We start from the raw sequence: 20,568 nt of genomic DNA on the forward strand, positions 1-20,568 counted from the left end.
TACACAGAACAAAGAAAACAAAAGGAGAGGGTAGGGGGTCATGGGCAAGGAGCCCAACAGGTAAAGGGAGGGGGATTAGGGCAGGAGGGTGGACAGACAAAAGGCAGAGGAGGGTCAGTAATGATCCTGAGGGCAAAGGGGGCAACCATTGAAGGAAAAGGATGAATAGGGAGGCAACATCAAACAAGATAAGGAACAACAGAGGGATAAAGAAAGGAAAAGAGTGAAACAGCAGCAGCCTTATTCCACCCACACATTTACACTTCGTTGGATTCTGAGTCCCTCCCTTTTTCATATATGTGCTTTAATTATTATTATTTTAATTTCTTTTATCAACATCATTATTATTATTGCTGTTGTTGTTACCATCATTATCATTATTGTGTATATATACTTTGATATGTTTGATTACTTGCATTTGTTAGTTGACTCTCACTTTCATTTTGTTGCCTCCTCTTGGTACACCTTTTCAGGTGTTGGGGACCAGTACATTGTAAATTAACTGCATTTAGAGGTATGACTACATTTTGTGTGATTCCACGAATCACTAAACCAGTGAAATCATAGGAAAAACGTCAAAGTACCATAATCCATATACATAAATGGGTATGCTTCTTTAGTCAGAGATACATACTTAATTAATTGAATTTAAAAAATGAAGCACTTCTAATCCTACATTAGATCAGATTCTGATGTAAACTATTAAAGAGAACACACAATAGTTCCCTCTCAAAAGAAGTCAGTCCTATGCTTACATTTGATTGGCAATTGTCACATGTCGTCTCCCTCGTACGGCGGCAGCTCTGTCGGTCATAGCCAGTCTCTCCAAAGTAGGCCAGCATGATTGACCTCCGACAGTCAGCCTTGTTCTCACAGTACTGCACCATACCATACAGGTTGTCCAGGTGAACTTTAATGGCGTTGTAGTTATCACCACTCTCTGTGGAAGAAAGAGTGCAAACCATAAATAGCAAAGGATCAAGACTAGACATCAATGTAACTATCAGTTCATTGAAAAGAACGAGTTTAAAACCAATTACAATCAGTATGTTGTCATCATGGATATAAATCTAGGACTTAACAACTTTCTCTTTTTTTTTTTATATAGGAGGCATTTTTATACTACTGTGTATACTAAAATATGTTTCAAATATTGCACATTTACACGTACATCGCAGTGATAACCACAAAATACAATATTCTGCAGTGTACCTGCCATGAAATCCTGTAGATTAACCCGTTGAGGACGGACTGATTTTGCTACAACACGCATTTCCCAAAAGACACCTGCCCGAGTATACTTGGGACTCGTCCTCAACGGGGTTAATGGTCTGTCTCATGAAATCTTAGACAAGTTTTAGAACTGAAAGTTGCAACAGCAAATTGTTTGTGACAGCAAAAGCAACCAATAAAATAACGTCACACATATACACATAACAACTTCAAGTCAGCCAGAGTCAATATGAGTCTTACTCACTCTCTATCATACGCCTGAGTCTGGTCACATCCTGATAGGAGTAGTAGAGTACACAGTGAGCCACGCCCCCATCACGCCCTGCCCTTCCAGCCTCCTGGTAGTAACCCTCAATAGATTTGGGTAAGGAGTAGTGCAGCACAAAGCGGACATCAGCCTTGTCTATGCCCATCCCAAACGCTATGGTGGCACAAACAACCTGATGGAGCAAATTATTTTACAGCCATTATAATTTTGGTTCAAAACATTCCCTGTGGAAATGAACATATGACTGAAAGACACACAATAACTGAAATGAGGCTGGTATTGTGAAGTTATGAAATAATCATGCTATAATCTCTAATTTACTCATTATCCAAGATAGACAAGACAAATCACATAATACATTCAATCAGAAACAGTAACACTGATACAGTACACTCCCATTATAACGAACACGGTTATAACGAAATTCCGCTTACAACGAAGTAAAAAGTCAGGCCGCAACATTATCCCCTCTATGTAATTTTATTGTTTATTTGTTTGGTTTTAACAAAATGTCAATATAACGAACGAAAACTGCCTGTCCCAAGGACTTTGTTGTAATGGGAGTCCACTGTATTTCACTTTGGCCTGAAATAGAACATATATCTATATGTGGATGTCACAATCAATTAATTGTTCAAATACGATGTCAGAATAAACCACGTTGAAGACAGTATACCTTGTACTCATCATTGATCCACTTAGACTGTACAGTGGCTCTCTCCTTGTCACTCTGACCAGCATGGTAAGGAATAGCCTTCACTCCAGCACGGGTCAGTTCATCGGCCACCTTGTCACACTCATTCCTAGACAAGCAACCAGAGGTACAACAATCATACAACCTGATCTCATCATTGGATCATAGAGAGGTAAACAATGTATGCAATTTATTCAGAAAATGTCTCTGAATGACACAGTGACTTTACTAGAGTTTCTGCATCACACGTGGCACTCATCATCAACATCACACTTTGATACATATTAAAGAACAACAGAAAGATAAACATCCAACTTTATGTACCAGTTGCACAAAACTTTTTAGCTGAGAAAAACTCTGGTAAAAACTGAAAACTCAGGTTAATATGATTCTGCCACATACTTTAAGAGAGGCAAACTTATATTAAAAGTAACAAAGTTTTTTAAGGTAACAAGTTTTGAATACACAACAGGCCCCAGATATTTCATGTGCTATAAAAGCTTAGCTCACCTTGAGAGGCAGTAGATAATGCCTGACTGTCTGTTGAAGTGTGTTTTAATGAGTGATGTGATCCTCTCTATCATCTTACTGGGTTGTTTCTTCTCCACTCTGAACATCAGGTTGCTGCGGTCAAAGCTGCTGGTAAATCTGTTGGAAACACAAATGACTCACATCAAACTAACTTGAATTCAACCTTTTTCTCTTTTTCTTTTTGTAAGGACTGAAATAAGTCTACAAGGAGTGTATTTCTCTAGTACACATTTACCTTTGCATTCTGTCATTACATGTAACAAATCACATCATGTGGATTTCAGACATCTCCACGATCAAATCTTATGTGAGCTTTATTACAATTACCAAATCATAGTTCAAAAAAATCATTAATAACACACACATGGGATCTACAACTTGTGCTCAAATATAACTTGCACCTCAAGTCAGCTCATATGAACATACATGTACATTGCAAAAAGGTACTCACAAACATAATGGGTGACTCAGAATCTTGACACAAATGTACATTTGTAGATGAGAAACCATTCAGAGGTCATTTTGTGTGTGTGTGTGTATGTGCGTGTGTGTGTGCGTGTGCTTCACAGACTCAGTAGGTAAAACAGGAACGATACATTCAAACATATTTGAACAAATATAAATTTCGGCTTACATTTGGAACATGACAACAAATGATGTCTTCAAAACCAAAAATGGTGGAAAAAATGAGGGTTGTTAGAGAGAGCTGCTACCTCTAAGACACGTAAACATTATCATCCTAGTACTGTACTTGGCTGTTGTAACTATAAGAAATACTTGGTATGTTGCATTTAGAAATCTAAGGTAATAAACACAATGTGTGGAATTTGTTCTCTTGTTATCTCTGGGGAAGGTGTCTCGGAAGTGTTTAGAGTAAAAGCAATACTATTCAAGCCTTTGGGAGAGAAAATGGCCGACTTACACCTGTGGTTTTTTCATGCTGAGTTGGTGAAGGACATCAGTTCTGACCCGAGGAGTGGCAGTGGCAGTCAGAGCCATCATGGGCACACCAGGGAACTTCTCACGTAGCTTGCACAGTCTCTTGTAGTCTGGACGGAAATCATGGCCCCACTGCATTGCATGCATAGCACAAGCAAATACTGTAGCATGAGATTTTCAGATTGACATTACTCTCCTTATATGCATGCTTGAATCACCTGCTGCCAGTAGACATCTTGTGCTTATACTGACGGACATGACACCCCAATTTCCTTTCCCAGACAGGTGGCTACAAAGATTTCATTGAACAACAATTACATAATTTTTACATTGTGTCATATTTACTGAAATTTATGTCATGATTTATGGGTTAATAAAGAGTTCTCAATATTGCTTCCATAATTCAAAAAATAAAGATATTGTGCCATTACTGACATGCCCTCCCATTAAAGGACAAGTTCACCTTCATAAACATAAGGACTGAGAGAATGTAGCAATATTAGTAGAACACATCATTGAAAGTTTGAGGAAAATCAGACAATCCGTTCAAAAGTTATGAATTTTTGAAGTTTTTTTGCAGTACCCGCTGGATGAGAAGACTACTGCAGTGTATGAATAACTTAGATGTCACATGCGTACAACAATATAAGGAAAATATAAAGAGAATTTCACAAAATTCCATCTTTTGAAAAAAGTACACATTCCCCTGACTCGTTACCGATAAATGTTATGGGTAATATTATTCCCCCCGCCTTTAGAAAGAGGCAAGTCAATTGCTCTTTTATTATGCGAAAAAAGTGAAAATATGTTGAATTTTCTTTTATATTTTCTTTATACTGTTGTACGCATATGACTCACAAGCTGTAGTAGTCTCCTCATCCAGCGGTTCCAACACAAAAATTTAAAAAATTCATAACTTTTGCATCGATTGTCCAATTTTCCTCAAACTTTCACAGATGTGTTCTACTAATATTGTTGCATTTTCTCAATCCTTATGTTTATGAAGGTGAACTTGTCCTTTAAACTGATCTAAATTTAGAGTTTTTATTCAAATCCTGATTTTTTTTAGACAGATAATTGAAGCTTGTCAATCTCTGCAATTACAATTCTGAATCCAAGCTTGTACAAATGTAAAGGTATCTAAAAATGAGAAGGTTTGTAAAGGTAGCACTCCACCGAGCTTCTTACACCTATCTACAGTTTACTCTAATTGAGAGGGTTAAACTTGCCTGGCTGACACAGTGAGCTTCATCAATCACAAATCTTGACAACATCCCTCGGGTGTAGAGATGCTCCATGGCTGACAACAGCTTCTGACTGGCACTGATCTGTGTGACACAAGACATTATACACATCATACAGTTCAACTTTGTGGTGACATGCACTGATGAATGAAATGGGCACAACTGGAAATGAGTCAAAACAAGATTTTAACAGTGATGACAAGGAAATGTTGAGGAAAATTTGAATTATGAACGAATCACAGAAAGAGCTACTAAAGAATCACTTTTATTAATAGGCAGCACAGGTGGTTGCATATTTTTCTCAGCACTGTCAGTGCAATTATGTCGAATTTTGATTACTGCCAGTGATAATGCTACTTAGGTAGACAGTACTTAAGTACCTGTTTTTGTTTTCATATACTGTAAACATGCACACATACAATCACCCTATTCTAACCTTTCATGCAAAGTCAACCTTGCAGAAGTCAATACACTGGCCAAGTCAGAAAAAATTTATATCCCGTATGGGTGTAAATATATGTTAATTCTATTGTGTATGTTGAAATTCACCTTGCACATTGTAAGTCATAGGATTTTCTCCAGTTCCTGGGATTTGATTTAGGTGAGGTTGACTGTACATGTCTTGTCTTAGAGTTTGGCAATTGGATAGGTATCCCACTACCATCAGACTCGGCCATATCGTCTTCTTAATAAAATGCACCATGTTGCTTCCTCTTTCATCTAGGTCACCAAGTATTGCTACAGAATGGCATAAGACTCTACAAACCTTTTCTGGTGTAACATACAGCATCTTGACTACTGGGTCTCTCATACACAGCTGTCTGTAGATCCCATCAGACTGGGCATTGCTCATATCACCAGACAAATGGGCAGCAGGAATCTAGCATGGCAAAAAAAAATAGTAAAATGGTATGGAAAAAGTGGTAGGGAAAAAGTCATTTTTGTGGACACTGAAAGGACAAGCTCACCTTCATAGACATGTGGGTTGAGTGAATGCAGCAATATTAGTAGAACACATCAGTGAGAGTTTGAGCAAAATCGGACAATTCGTTCAAAAGTTATGAATTTTTGAAGTTTCTGCTCAGTCAGGGCTGGATGAAAAGACTACTATAGCTTGTGATGTCACATGAGTACAACGATATAAAGAAAGAATAAAGAAAATTCAACATATTTCCATTTTTCTCGCATAACAAAAGAACACTCAACTTCTCTCTTTCAGATGGCAGGGGGAATAATATTACCCTTAACATACGTCAGCAGCGAGTCGAAGAAATGTGCACTTAATTCAAAAAGTAAAGTTTTGTGAAATTCTCTTTTTATTTTCCTTATACAGTTGTACGCGCGTGACATCATACACTTTAGTAGTCTTCCCTTCCAGCAGTGACTGCGCAGATACTTAAAATATTCGTAACTTTTGAACGGATTGTCCAATTTTCCTCAAACTTTCACTGATGTGTTCTTCTAATATTGCTGCATTCTCTCAATCATTATGTATATGAAAGTGGACTTGTCCTTGAATGTTTGACAAGCACAACATGAAAGCAGTCATTTCAACATTTCCAGAGAATATTGAAAGAGTGCTGTTTTTCAGAAACTGCTTTTGTAATATCTAAATGTATGTGGCAGTGGGAAACTAATGCACTTTATTATTTAGAAAGACACATGAAAAAAATCAATATCTTATTTGAATTTTCTGAGACTACATTTTACCAGCAGTGAGAATTCACCTTTGATGACGTCAACTAATCTTTATAGTCGTGACTTGTTTGAAGTGTCTCTGTTTTGGAAATTTTACTGAATACATGAAAGCATAGAGGGATAAGTAGTCCATGGGCCAAGACCCGAAAAATGGGTTGTTGGTACCATCTGAGGTGGCACAACCTTTTTGGTGTCATTTTGTTTGTCGGGCATAGATATGCTTATCAAGCTATGATAGCATTTCCAAATGAGTAGCTTAGTCATAATAAATGAATTTTTAACCAATTTGGTCTCGTATTTATATCCCTATACTTCTGAATCGAAACTAAACCGCTATACAAAGAAGAGCACTGCCTTCTGTATGTCCACAGGTGTTCTGTTGTAAACGCGGTGCGCTTAGTCTTTATTCAAGGCAGCGAAGGGAATATCCAAAGGGTTATGATGTCCACAGCTGTCACGCGGTGTGCTTAGTTCTTTATCTAGACAAATGTACCGTTACCATATCTAAAGTTCCTCATAAAAGGGATTATCTATACTGTTTTTATACCACCCTATCAACAAATACATCAGTTTTAAACAAATATCACTCTGTTCATTTACAATGTTATTTATTATAATGTATTGTAGTGTACCGGTACCTTGTTTTTGCATTATCTTTCATTATTGGAGGGAAATAAAGCGACATTGGCGTGGTATCAGCGTTTTCACCGTAGCGTTTTCGCCGGAAAATGATAAATAATTGAAAGATACGGTAAAATTCACGAGGAATTGCTTTTGTTGTTGTTGCTGTTTTTAGATAAAAGGATATACACTGTATCATACGCTTTGGACATTCCCTTCGCCGTCTAGAATAAAGACTAAGCGCTGTGGACATCATAACCTTTTGATATTCCCTTCGCTGCCTTGAATAAAGACTAAGCGCACCGCGTTTACAACAGAACACCTGTGAACATACCATAGAGCTGCATTTTACAGCTCTATGGAACATACAGAAGACAGTGCTCTTCTTTGTATGGCGGTTAGTTTCGATTCAGAAGTATAGGGATATAACAACGAGACCAAATTGGTTAAAAATTCATTTACTATGACTAAGCTACTCATTTGGAAATGCTATCATAGCTTGATAAGCATATCTATGCCCGACAAACAAAATGACACCAAAAAGGTTTTGCCACCTCAGATGGTACCAATATCTGGCCTGGCCCATGGACTAAAGGAGCAGAGACACCATACCCAAAGTGAATGTAGAGTCTAAGGCTAACCTGAAGTGAGACCAATCCTAAACTGAATATAGAGTCAAAGGCTAACCTCTAGCGAGACCAATCGCTGGACTTGGTCCTGGATGAGAGACTTGAGAGGGGATACCACCATGGTCACTCCTTTGGTCAGTACTCCGGGCAGCTGATAGGCCAAACTCTTCCCTCCTCCTACAATCAACACAAAAACAAAACATCATTCAACTCACTTTTGCCCTAAATATCTATGTACAGATTCTATCTTAAGATAAATCACACTTTCTACTTCTCTAATATAAATTTGTCCTGCACATTTTTACATCACATCTACCACAAGTGCTAAATTTCCTCTAAATTTATTTAATAGTGAAAAAATTCCATCTGCTAGTTTTTCTCCTGATTTTGGGGGCATAATTTGCTACTACCATGGCAATGCACTTTCCAGTACTTTTGAATACACATTGCAATGTGTCCTGCACAGCAACCTAAGATTGAGCTTAACATGTGTGCTAAATTGTTCCACCCACTTGAAGACTGTAGAAGTACTTCAATCCACAAGCCTTTAAACTTATTTTGAGGTTATGTGTTTTTACAATGGCCACACATTTTCTGCTTCTTTTGAAAAATGTGTCTTGCCCAACTTGTACATAAAGCTCTACATATGCACCAACTTTTGTTGGATTGCTTGGAAACTAGAAAAGTAGCTTTATCTGAAACATAAGCACACACCAATCGCCCGCCAACCACACTCTGAGTTCTACATACCTCTTTCAAACTTAGTTTGGTGAGGCTATAATAAACTACCGTATCTATGGCTGGCAGTGTGACCTCACATACAACCTCCTGAATGTTTAGTGTAAGCATTGATCTCTTAGGATATGGGGTGTAGCATGGGTAGAAACCTTGTCTACGAAACTAAGTTTCTAGCAGAAATCGAACCCAAGATTTCATAACTTTTTTTTTTTTTTTTTTTTTTTTTTTTGGGGGGGGGGGGGTTAAAATTCTTGTTCTTGTTTACTATACAGCACCACAGTGCATCATTCCACTAACCCACCTGTTGGCATGAGTATGAAACAGTCCTCCCCCAAGAGGGCAGCATTGATTGCTTCCAGCTGGTTAGGTCGAAACTCATGGAGTCCAAATGTCTTTCTGAAGACCTTCAGGAGCTCCTTGGAGTGAGGAAAGCCAAAGCCACTGAAGGGACTGCTGGATGTCACTTTGGGTGCAGGTTGACTGAGATCTGTTGGAAGGAGCCACAAGAAATTAGCTGCAAATTGTCATATTTTTGCTATCTCATTCATAGTTCATTTAGTTGTGGCCTTCTTCAAATATTCATAAAATCACAAAATAGACATCACTGCACTTTTAGTTTACAAGAAGTTTAAGTATGAAGCAATACAATCTATTCCATCTCTTTCATTTTAATTTGATATGCAGACAAATTCCCTCTCATTCATTTTCACTTCTGTTACCACATTGAAAAAAAAAAACCAACAACTTATAATACCATGAAAGACATAAATCAATATGAAACAGGAACAGCTTTTTTTAAAAAAACTGAACAACTCCTCAGGTAAAGAGGATAGTTACAATCCATGCAAATGCAAGAATCACAATGCTCACAAGAACCTGCTTCACATAGAATTTGGTGACTTATCTGTACCTTGAGATAAAGCAGAAAAAGAATTGGCAGACTTTGAAGGAGCTTGCTTCACAGGATTTTTCTTTCCACTAAGACTCATCAGTCCAGGAGCATGAGATGTTCTGGAACCAAAATCTTCACTTAATCTTGAGCTTGAGGCATTTCTTTGTCCTGTATTACTATTTGGTGTCACAAACTGATTACTTCGGCAATTGTTTGGTGTCCAAGAATCCATGGAGGGGGTGCCAAAGTTGGAATCTAATCCCCAGCTATCAAGCCCATCATCTTCAAAGAAGCTCTCGCCTCCAAAAGCCACAGGTGGTGAGGAGTGATTTCTTCCTGACTGATTCCCTGAGGATGGTCCATTGGGAAAATCCAAAAATCCTGGCTGTTGTCCATCTGGTGTCTTGGGGAAAGTCCTTGAGAGGTCACTTCTTATTGAGCTGGGTCTTGAGAACTCACACACTGCAGATGAAGCAGTCACAGAATTTGATATTCCAGGTGCTTTGAATTGAAACACACTGGTACTGGCAAGACTCTGGCGTTTATTACACGTTTGCTCCTGATAGTCTGGTTCAAGGTCTTCAGCAAAATACTCTGTGTTCCTATGATCACCTCCCACACTCCTTGGCTTGGTGTTACAGGATGGTCCTGCAGTGGGTATGGATGCACATGATGGCTTCTGACGTTGCCCTGAGGTAGCTACCTTCTGTCTTGAGTGTACTTGCTTCTGCTTGGCTTTCACCCTCCTCCTGACAACAGCAGATGAAATTAATTGACAAAACAATACAAATTATGTCAAGTAAAATTTGTATGCCACTGGTGCCAAGTATTGCCAAAAATAACACATAATAGTTTTGGTAAGCACGACTTAGGACAGGATTTAGAAGAAAAGTGTAAATACAGGCTAACATATGATTTTCCCTACAGCCTCACAGGAGGCATGCTTGTCCACCTTGCTTTGGAATTTGTGGTATTTCAGACCAGTTGTGTATGTCTACATTGCATGCTTCTCCGCAAAAAGTTGGAAATTGTTGCTTGGACTGGCTGAAAATGAAATACTGTAAAACGAGAAATGTTCGCGTGCATTTTTATTTCGCAAATTTCGCGAGCGCCAAGATTCGCAAAATTAAAATGCACGCGAAATTTCTTATCTACACTATATGCATTGAACGCAAGAGGCAATTCGCGAAAATTTCTTGCCACGAAAAAGGCCGTCGGCTCCAATTCGCGAAAATTTCGTGCCGCGAATATATCATGTTTTACAGTATAACACAGCTGAGTAATTCTGTCATGATTGTAATCTCTGATCAACATTAAATACTATTCTGACCTTATTAACACTTATTACACAATTTTTTTTTTTTTTATTACAGTGTACTACTCCACTGTAACAAACATGGTTATAACAAAATCCTCGTAACAACAAAGTAAAAAGGCAGGTTACAAAATTTTCATCTATATAATCTTCCTATACTTTACTGTTTGGCTATGACGAAATTTTGATACAACAAACGAAAAACGCTGGTTCTGAGGCCTTCCTTAAACAGGTGCACTGTACACAATACTGTAAAACGAGGAATGTTCGTGTGCATTTTAATTTTGCGAATTTCGCGAGCGCCAAGATTCGCTAAATTAAAATGTACGCGACATTTCTTGTCTACACTATATGCATTGAACGCCAGAGGCAATTTGCGAAAATTTCATGCCACGAAAACGGCTGTCGGCTCCAATTCGTGAAAATTTTGTGCCGCGAATATATCATGTTTTACAGTAATGCCACTCTAATCCAGGCATACCTAAGAAGAGAGAGTTGCTTCAGGGTTGGAAGCTCTGGAGAGGAACTAAGATTGCTGCTGTCAGAACTCTGCCTTCTGAGAAGTGAATCCACACTGCAACAAATACGGTCCATCACTTGGAAGAGAAGCGAGTCCAGACAGTGTGATCTCATCTCCAGCTCTTCGGCAGACATCTGAAAATGAAGGTGAAATGGTGCAAATTTGATTATCAATCTACATAAAGTCAGAATCCCTTTGAAGTTCAGCTATGTTCACAATAAAACATGCAGGTTTTGTCTTGTTTAATTGCTGTATATCGTAGAGCCACTAAAGCCACGTTTACATTATGTGACCAATGACTTTTCTTATGAGGCATCAACGAATTAATGCAGTTATCATCCAAAGTGGAAAACAGGAAAAAATCACCTTTCTGATCTTTTACTCACAATCTCTCATTCCTATACATGCACTCTCACTCTCTCTCTCAAATTCAAACTGATAATTCAATGCTAAAGCTTGGCAGTGACATCAACACCTAAAAGCTAATGCTTGGCAGTGACATCAACACCTAAAAGCTAATGCTTATGTCAACATACTATTGTACTATGCTCTACTTGATGGCCTAGACCAGATTCACAATTTAAAAGAAAAGAATTTAAAAAAAAGAAACAATCATAGTTTGCATACAGTGTTAGTAAAGGGGGGGGGGGGGTAAATAGTAGATTGTTTCACCTTTCTGATCATTATCATTTTGATTTTTATCATCTAGTAATTTTCTTTACAAGCTCTGCTGGTGCTACTTATAGCTGTCTGGTGGTGGTGCCTGTCACCTGTGATGATTAGGATTGGTGTTAGAACTGAGAGAAGTTGAGAAATAATATGCAAACCTGATCTGACAGAGGATCAAGAGCAGAGTGAGTTGACAGGCCAGTCAGGTCTTCACTGACATTCTTGGGTGGCCTGGAAACAAGAAAGAAATAGATATTCATGTCGTACACTTACACACTCACACACACATACAAACAGCTTATACTTGCTGCAGGATTTTGATGACCACATTGAATCATAGCATCATAGATATAGAGCAAATGGTAAGTAAACACTGCTTGTCCCTAGAACTACAAAATTTATCCAGCCAAGATGAGATACACATCAACTCTGAATCATAACAGTACTTTGATTTCCTCAGGAAAATCAGCTTTTTGCAGCACATTCATCACTGTTCCTGTATATCATATAGTCTCAAACACAACAATACATTTTAGATGGAAATATAAATCTGCTACTAGACTGCCCAAATGAATGGCATACTCTGACAAGGGTGTCATATCATTATTCAGCTCCAAAGCATATGAAGTATTCACATAATATCGATAAAGTATCTTTAGAACTCTTTCACTAGAGGTGTACAGTACTTTGACACGACTAAGTCTTTAAGAAAAAAAAGAAAGTACTGACCCTGTAGTGACAGTGTGACTGCTTGACATGAGGGGCGCTGAGTGTTGATTTCTGTCATTCCTTGCTTCCAATATTAACTGACACTCATCATCACTTCTCTCTGATGCTGGGCCCACTGCAGGTGGAGACCTGCCTAGACCAGTCTTCACTGATGAAAATGAGAACCGGTTCTTCTTTCCTCCACCTGACACCATGGCAACCTTGGAGGAAGATGCACCACGAGTCATGTCCTCATCAGTAGAGGTGATAGAAGGAGCCACGCCCTCAGGAGGATGAAGCTGATTCCTTGGGGATGGTGAGCTCTGGGTCTGGCCAAAGACTGGAGACGGGGGATGGTGAGGAATCTCTTCTTGTGATGGAGGAGGAGATAAATCTGCTTCCCTCTGAGCTGAAGGGATGGAATCCCAGTCAATGTCAACATCAAAGTTAGAAGGAGAAGGTGGGGGAGATAGAGATGGCATCTCAATCACTTCATACTGAGTGTCTCCAGTAGGTGGCATTGAAGGCACTGGTTCAATCTACAGCAGGGAATGAGAGGACAGTTTGAGCAGACATGGTACACTTCCTGTCTTAAAATCATAGGCTGTTAGTAGTGTTAACAAGGCTAAATGGTAGCAGTGGCCCAGTGGCCTGGGGCCACTAAAAATTGATGTCAGGCTACCACACTTCACAACAATTATCGCTCGGTCGCCTGATCATGTAACAACTAAGATTCAATATTTGTTGTTATATTTGCTTTTATATTTGGCCACTACATTTCTCTTCCACACCATCAAAATTGTCAGAATTACAGATTTTAGTGGCCTGACTGGGCAATCAGAGAGAAAGTACATTGTAAGTGTCAAGCCCTGGTCAGACATGCAAAAATGCATCAGCTTCAATGACTACATGTCATATAAAGTAAGTTAGTTACTTTTCACGTCATAAGGACATACAGGTAGTCCCACATTAATATACAGAGTACTTACATCAATGTCTGTCACATCCAAATCACTATCAGGTCTGTCTTCTACAAATATAATCACAAATACAAAAAGAAAATAATGTAAGCCAGAAAAATTTTTGATATGCATGAGGGATACTCTAGGTACATTACAGTCGACTCCCGTTATAACAAAGTGCTCGGGACCAGTAGTTTTCTTTCGTTATATTGAAATTTTGTAATTACTGAACAAATAAACAATTAAGAACATAGAGGTGATAATGTTGGAGCCTAAATATTTACTTTACTATATTAAATAACCATGTCTGCTACAACAGGAATGCACTGTGCATGTACTTCCATATTTATTGTGACAGAAAAGACAATAGAGGGACATAACATACTAACTTTACAGTCCATACAGAGAAAAACAAAATAAAAGAAAAAGAAAAAGAAAATTAATGAAATTTTTGGATTGAGTTGTCTTCCTTGCAACTGATTGGCATATTGCCCTACATTGACATGAATAAGCACTGAATTAATCAGTGTTTAGGTTTGAATCCTGCTTGAGTATGTATGCCCATGATTTTTTTAGCATTGCTTCTACTGCACATTGATTACTGTAAACATTTTCGCAGTGTGGAAATTTGTTCGCGCATTTCATGCAACCAGACGCTAGCTTGAAAATAAAAACATGCGGATATATTTGCATCATGCCATATGTTCCAGTAGTTAATATCCTTATTCTGCAGAATTAAAAACATGTTAAATCTATCTTACCGGGCCGAGCGCAAAAAAAAATTACTCACGCGAAAATTTCCACTTTTACAGTAATTTGAGATTTATTTGTGTTGATGAAAGGCAATTGTCAATCACTTGCAATGACAACAAAACAATACTTGAGTTTTGTGCTTAGCTTTGAATGAATTAGATTGTGAGTTACCATCCTTGTGAAGCTGAGTAGGAGACCAGTCTATGTTGATGACCTCTTCCTCCCCCTTTTGTTCTCCAGTTCTCTCATCTTCCTCATCACTGTCACAGATGACTGCTCTGCTACATCTCCTGCTGCTCTTCTTGCTGGAACCTACCACAAAATATCCAAGAGGACATTGGTCATCAAATAAGAGAACCTACCTCCTCATACAGTGTATCAAGGTGAACACTGATCAGAAGATTACATGATATCATCTACCTGTACATCAAAATGTCAAGGTGGATATCAGTCACGACAAGAGCAGAACCTAAATGCATCTAAAAACAAAATACGACGAACCAAAACTAAACTGTATTCAATTAAACTGTCAACATACTAGCTGTCTCCATGAATATTATGTTTACTTGTTGGGGAGTGGCATTATCTTTTGAAGTACATTGTATGCCTGCATTTACTGACCTAAATTACATATTTCAAAATCTCAGCCCTTGTTATAATGATTTTCCTTGTAACCTAGTATTATCAGTGTCACCCATGGTTTCAGCATCAAGATCCCTCCCCCTTAAAAAACAAACAAACAAACAAACAAACAAACAAACAAACAAACAGAGAACCACTCAACCTTACTAATTTCGGTCTTACAAAGATCAGAACAAACAACCTCAAGACTGCCTCTATCAACATTCTACAAAATGTGTAAAACCTGTGTTTTCTTTTCATTTTAGACACCTAAAATGAAGGAGAAGAAGAAGTGTTAAGCATACTACTGAATCTAGGGAATTTCATTTCTTTATATTATGATCACGACATTACAGGTTAGCTCCAAACTGGAGGAATATATCAGATGCTTACAAACAACACAAAAAGAAAATGCAAAGAGTGTGATATCATTGTGTGAGTTTGTCAGCACTGACAGTCAAGCATTACATACTGAATAGTGGTGGCAATCAGACTGACTAAAAAGTTTGACTACATGGTAGAGAATAGCATAAGCTGCAGATGAACCTTACACTGCATTATTTGACATGACAAACCTATTTCATCTTCACTCTCACTATCCTCCCCTGTCTTTGTCTGAATCACAGGAATGGGAGAGTGGTGGACTTCTTTCTGGTGACTGGGAGGCTTGCTGTTCTTCAGGTTGCTTGGTGACAACTGCTTTTCCACATTTCTCTTGCTCTTAAAGGAGAATTTTCTCTTGGGTTCTGCATCATTGGACATTATTGTAGGAAATAGCATGTAAAGACTGAAAATTTATTATTCAGACATAATGTTTACATGTTAATTAGGGTTAACTGATATTACAGATTTTGCTACCCTTTTCCCAAATACATTTAGCAAGCTAAAATTCTGTTTTTAACACGGTATGTAGCTTCCTAGGCTTGGGTTTGTTTGGTTCCCCCCACCCCACCCCACCCCATTAGGTACTGTATACACACTATATATTCCTGGAATCTAATGTTTTGCACATCACATTTTTTTTTTTCTTCAGGATCAGAGTTAATAATTTTCATGTGTTGTGAAATTTGTGACTAGCACCCGACTCACAAAATTTGTGAAAATAAAAATCTCACAAAGTATATGATGTATACAGTTTCGTATGTGATAATAGGCATGAACAATCCAGAGAATCTCAATTGAATTGGTTGTGTACTTGGTTGTGAAAACTAAAGCTAGTCAAGGAGATTACTGTTACCAATTACCATGGTTCACAAAAATGCTGACATCAATTATGTAATTCCTAACATGAAACTGTGGAACGTGATGATGTATAATCTTGGAAAAGCTCAGAGAGCACCATCACAAAATGTTATAAGTATGTAAAGAGTTTCAGTAAATTAGTAATATATAACATCAAGGGAATGCAAGTTACTGGTATATTGAATTTTCTACTGCACAACACTCTGTGATACTGCCATTGACTTAGGAAATTCAAGAAAATTAATCAAGAAAAATACTTCAGATCACACTTACAAGTTGAAAGCCAGTTTGCATAGATGTTATACACATCTGTTTCATTGTTAGAAGGAAACCTTCCATGTAGATAAATTAAGCAATATGTGACCCTGCATCACAAAACCAGTCATGAGTTAGTTAAGGGCAGATTCTGAAAGACTTGGAGCTTTAAAATGATGTACAACTCAATTCAAATTGACTCTCGTAACCTATCTAAACATTGAAAGCAAAGCACACACTCTGGAAAATTGTGAACTGAGAAAAGAGGCTCTGATGTATAGTGGCTATACAAGCACTTAATCTTTACCAAGCCATGTTAGCTGTGCAATGAATGGGACAAAAAACAGGATGTAAGCCACCAAATCCACAACAAACAAGGGATTATCAGATTAGACTGAAATTAAGCACAACCTGTAATAGCACATTCTGACCATGATTAATGCCAACTATCAAAGCAGTAGCATAATACTTTCAAAAGCTATTAGAGCTGAAAGTGTAGAGCTTGTAAAGGATTTGTATGAAATGAAAAGGGGCCTCTACACATACAGATGTACCTAAGTACATTGTATTATACGTATATGAAATGTTTTAAGCCATTCTCCCAAAAAAAACAACAACAACAAAAACAACAAACAAATAAACCCTTATACTTTCTGTACATGGAACCCAGCATGTCTAATAACTTACGTATGGTTGGTTCAAGGCAATCAAAATCTTCATCATCTGACATATCTGGCACAGTCAAAGATCTTGGTGAAGTCTTCTTGGAGCTGTATGTAAAAAAAAGAAACAAGAAATAATCATTGATGGCAAAGCTAGACTTCAGTATAACAGGATATCATAATAGGTAAAACCAGAAATTCCATGAATTTTGCAAGGAGAAAAGATTTGCAAAATTAAGATGCACAGAAAAATTCTTGCTTATCTACAGTTACACTATAATATATGGTCAGTTTCACGGTAAAGGGTGTAACTTTCAATTTTTAGCCTTTTGGCCCACCCTGAACACATAGATTTACAGATCTCAAAGATTTTTTCCCATGTGAGTCACCTTATGAGTAGCCACCTTGGGTAGCATAATCAGGTCCAGGTATTGATGCATTTTGTTTTGACAGTCACATATGTACCCTAAAAATGACTATTTTGTTGCATTGAAATTTATATAACATTTTTGAAATGTTAATAATTTTCTACAGCAACTGCACAGATCTAATTTTTTATGTTAAAAGCATAGTTGTATGGTCAATTGAAATGACCAAATTAGTTTGGTTTGTATCTGGCCCTTTGTTTTAGAATACTATGACTTCAAATTTGAGGTTTCGGAGGCTTCATTTTCCGTTAACAATTGTTTACAAACTTTGATGGACAGTAATGATCAGTGGATGTGTTTTGGTTACTTTCTTTTATGCTGAAAATAGTAAGGTACAGCTAAACTTTAGACTTACATCAAAGTTTACTTGATTCTGGGGCTATTTGAAATTTTGTGATAATTTCATTCCATCAAGTGAAATTTCCGTTAGCAGTTTTGAAGCCTCCGAAACAAAGTGTTTAGTCAAATAATATGAATATAGATAAGAGAAGCGACCTAATCTATATGTCAAAATGTAGGATATGGGGCCCTAACCTAATAGACCAAAAATAGTTAAGATCCGCCAAACTCTCTGAAAATAGGAGACAATACAAATTTTCCGTTAACACGTGAAGCCTCCGAGACGCTTTGAAGCCTCCGAAACAGCAAAAACATCTAATTTGACATTTCTGATAAATTCTTTGAGTGTCTGCCCCAAATTATGCCATGAAATCATCAACAGACATGGACAGACAACAAAAATAATAAAAACATTATGATACTGCAATAATTTTTTGAGCTAATACACTTTATAGAGAAAAAGTGGTTTCGGAGGCTTCAAAAGGATGTTAACACTGCATTTTTGTGATTTTCTCTGGACAAAATCAAATTAGATTTATTGTTCACCCACCCATTGATCGCTTATGACATATCTAAAGATATTTAGTCACATTCAGTTTTCTGGCAGCTTTGTTTACTCACCAATATAGATTTACTATACGATTTACCTATTTTTCTTAAACAGTGCAGACGTGTCACACATAACTCACCTTTTCATTCAGCAGTAAAATATAGGCAGATTAGGATGTTGCCCCACAAATATGTTTACACAGTGTATATCAACCAAAAAAGACACAATTTACCCATCACTTTCTACATAACATACATGATTTTCATAAAAACATACGGCATACCAAATTAATTTTCCAGATGTTTCGGAGGCTTCATTTTATGTTAACAGCATGTAAATGGAATGTTTTGATTACAATTTTGTAATTCTATTAGTCTATCGAATAACTGTTTGGACTGAATGAGACTTAATGATTCCCCAAGCAAGGTGTAGATAGTTGTTTAAATGTATGAAAAGCATTTATTTTGTACGTTTCCTTTTGAAACAATGGAACAGGCTAGATATTGTGAGTAATGAAAGTGACTTCCAGCTTGCGTGCATGCCCACATCATGCAACAGTAGTGCAACAAAGCAAGTAGTTGTGGATACATCATTGTTCTTAAGTTGGATAACTCATTTTTACTCTTGAGAGAAGTTGAAGTGTTGTGACCATATTTGTATGATCACTCTTTTGACTGGTTAGACTTTGTTAATGAAGACCAAACAATTACTTGATTATTTAGTGTTAAATACACTTTTTTTTAAAGAACTGAACACTATTCCTGTCCTGAAGATTCCAGGACTTTTCAATAATAGATGGTTATTCAAGAGGGAAGCATACACCTAACTGAGAAATATATTACTTTTGAATTTAAGGTTGTATCTTTTATGCATGATCATGAGCAAATGGTGGAATATACTTCTTGGATTTTTACACTTTCGACTGACTGTCATCTGAGTGTAATACATTGTAGTTTCGAAACACAATCTTTTACATACATATCCATTTATAACCCATTGACAAATCCATTCCATTGTTACTCACATGGCATTTGTTCTTTGGCTTTCATTTCCAATATTTATTTGGAGGAAAGTAATTAATCAATAAATTTGTGATTGGATTTGAAAATAGCTAACATCTTGCAGATTATCATTTCTGTGGTGTGACTTGGATCACAGGGTACTGTTTTGGAATTTTGACATTTGATTACTTCATTCAGACAGGTTTTCATGTCAATCTGTATGTCAGATTTGATGCATGCTAGGTGCAACACAATCTTGATACTATACCCTATTTTCCATACTTTATTATGCTGGCAGTGACCACTTGACTATTTTTGATTAAACAAAATGTAACTTGTGTTACGAAACATCTCTTCGCAAACATGTGTGAGACTCTATGACATGTTTGCGGATGTAGTTCTCAGTGCAGTAAATGGACAGTAATGGTTGGGATAGGATTGTTTATAAATGACATATAGACCTCTACTTATTAATAGCCTGTTGCCATGGGGTACATGTAGTTTACATGGGTGGGTGACTGGAGAAGTTATGTTCATGAAGAACAATATTGAAATGATTGAAATCTTTATAATCTGTTTAGTCCTGACTTTTCTGGAAAAAGTTACAAGTCCCTAACTATTTTGAAATTCAAAGGGTTAAAACTGTAGTCTGTGGGTTTATATACTATTTAAAACAAACTTGTGGGTTTCTAACAAACTTAGATATTTAAACACATTTGCTGCTTTTTAATTTTTTGCTAAAAAGGTTGTCATTTTTAGAAACAGTAAAAGTTCTGTTAGCAATTTCTCAATGCATACCTTCAAAAACAGGCCTCCTAGCTGTCACAGGAGTCACACAAACTGGAGTTTTATAAAATAACTATTAAAAAAAGAAGCCTTTGAAGAATTAAAAAAAAAATGAAATAAAATGATATGAAACAGGGGTGACTTGTGTACCACAGAAAAAGAAAGTAAAATTCTAACTATCATATATCATAGGGAACTATACATTTGGTGAACATTTTTTTTAAATTCAAATTCATACACAGTCATGGGTAGGGTATGTACATATATCTT

General features: G+C 37.2%; 1 protein-coding gene across 1 annotated transcript in view; it reads right to left on the reverse strand.

Moving 5' to 3' along the window:
* Nucleotides 1-20,568, reverse strand: part of LOC139717112 (uncharacterized) — a 46,230-nt gene that overhangs the window by 11,016 nt on the left and 14,646 nt on the right. The window contains exons 3-19 of the mRNA XM_071628618.1: nucleotides 17,220-17,302; nucleotides 15,611-15,781; nucleotides 14,586-14,726; nucleotides 13,689-13,729; nucleotides 12,721-13,238; nucleotides 12,150-12,222; nucleotides 11,284-11,456; nucleotides 9,506-10,236; nucleotides 8,897-9,082; nucleotides 7,916-8,034; nucleotides 5,676-5,789; nucleotides 4,895-4,993; nucleotides 3,649-3,797; nucleotides 2,706-2,843; nucleotides 2,178-2,304; nucleotides 1,478-1,673; nucleotides 756-940 (exon numbers count right to left, since the gene is read on the reverse strand). Of these exons, the coding sequence (XP_071484719.1) occupies nucleotides 756-940; nucleotides 1,478-1,673; nucleotides 2,178-2,304; nucleotides 2,706-2,843; nucleotides 3,649-3,797; nucleotides 4,895-4,993; nucleotides 5,676-5,789; nucleotides 7,916-8,034; nucleotides 8,897-9,082; nucleotides 9,506-10,236; nucleotides 11,284-11,456; nucleotides 12,150-12,222; nucleotides 12,721-13,238; nucleotides 13,689-13,729; nucleotides 14,586-14,726; nucleotides 15,611-15,781; nucleotides 17,220-17,302 (3,244 nt within the window). The remainder of the gene's footprint in view (nucleotides 1-755; nucleotides 941-1,477; nucleotides 1,674-2,177; nucleotides 2,305-2,705; nucleotides 2,844-3,648; nucleotides 3,798-4,894; nucleotides 4,994-5,675; nucleotides 5,790-7,915; nucleotides 8,035-8,896; nucleotides 9,083-9,505; nucleotides 10,237-11,283; nucleotides 11,457-12,149; nucleotides 12,223-12,720; nucleotides 13,239-13,688; nucleotides 13,730-14,585; nucleotides 14,727-15,610; nucleotides 15,782-17,219; nucleotides 17,303-20,568) is intronic.

The sequence above is a fragment of the Diadema antillarum genome, unplaced genomic scaffold (assembly GCF_040938485.1).
Source record: "Diadema antillarum isolate AM-2024a unplaced genomic scaffold, OU_Dant_1.0 scf00000071, whole genome shotgun sequence".
In the NCBI taxonomy this organism is placed as follows: domain Eukaryota; kingdom Metazoa; phylum Echinodermata; class Echinoidea; order Diadematoida; family Diadematidae; genus Diadema; species Diadema antillarum.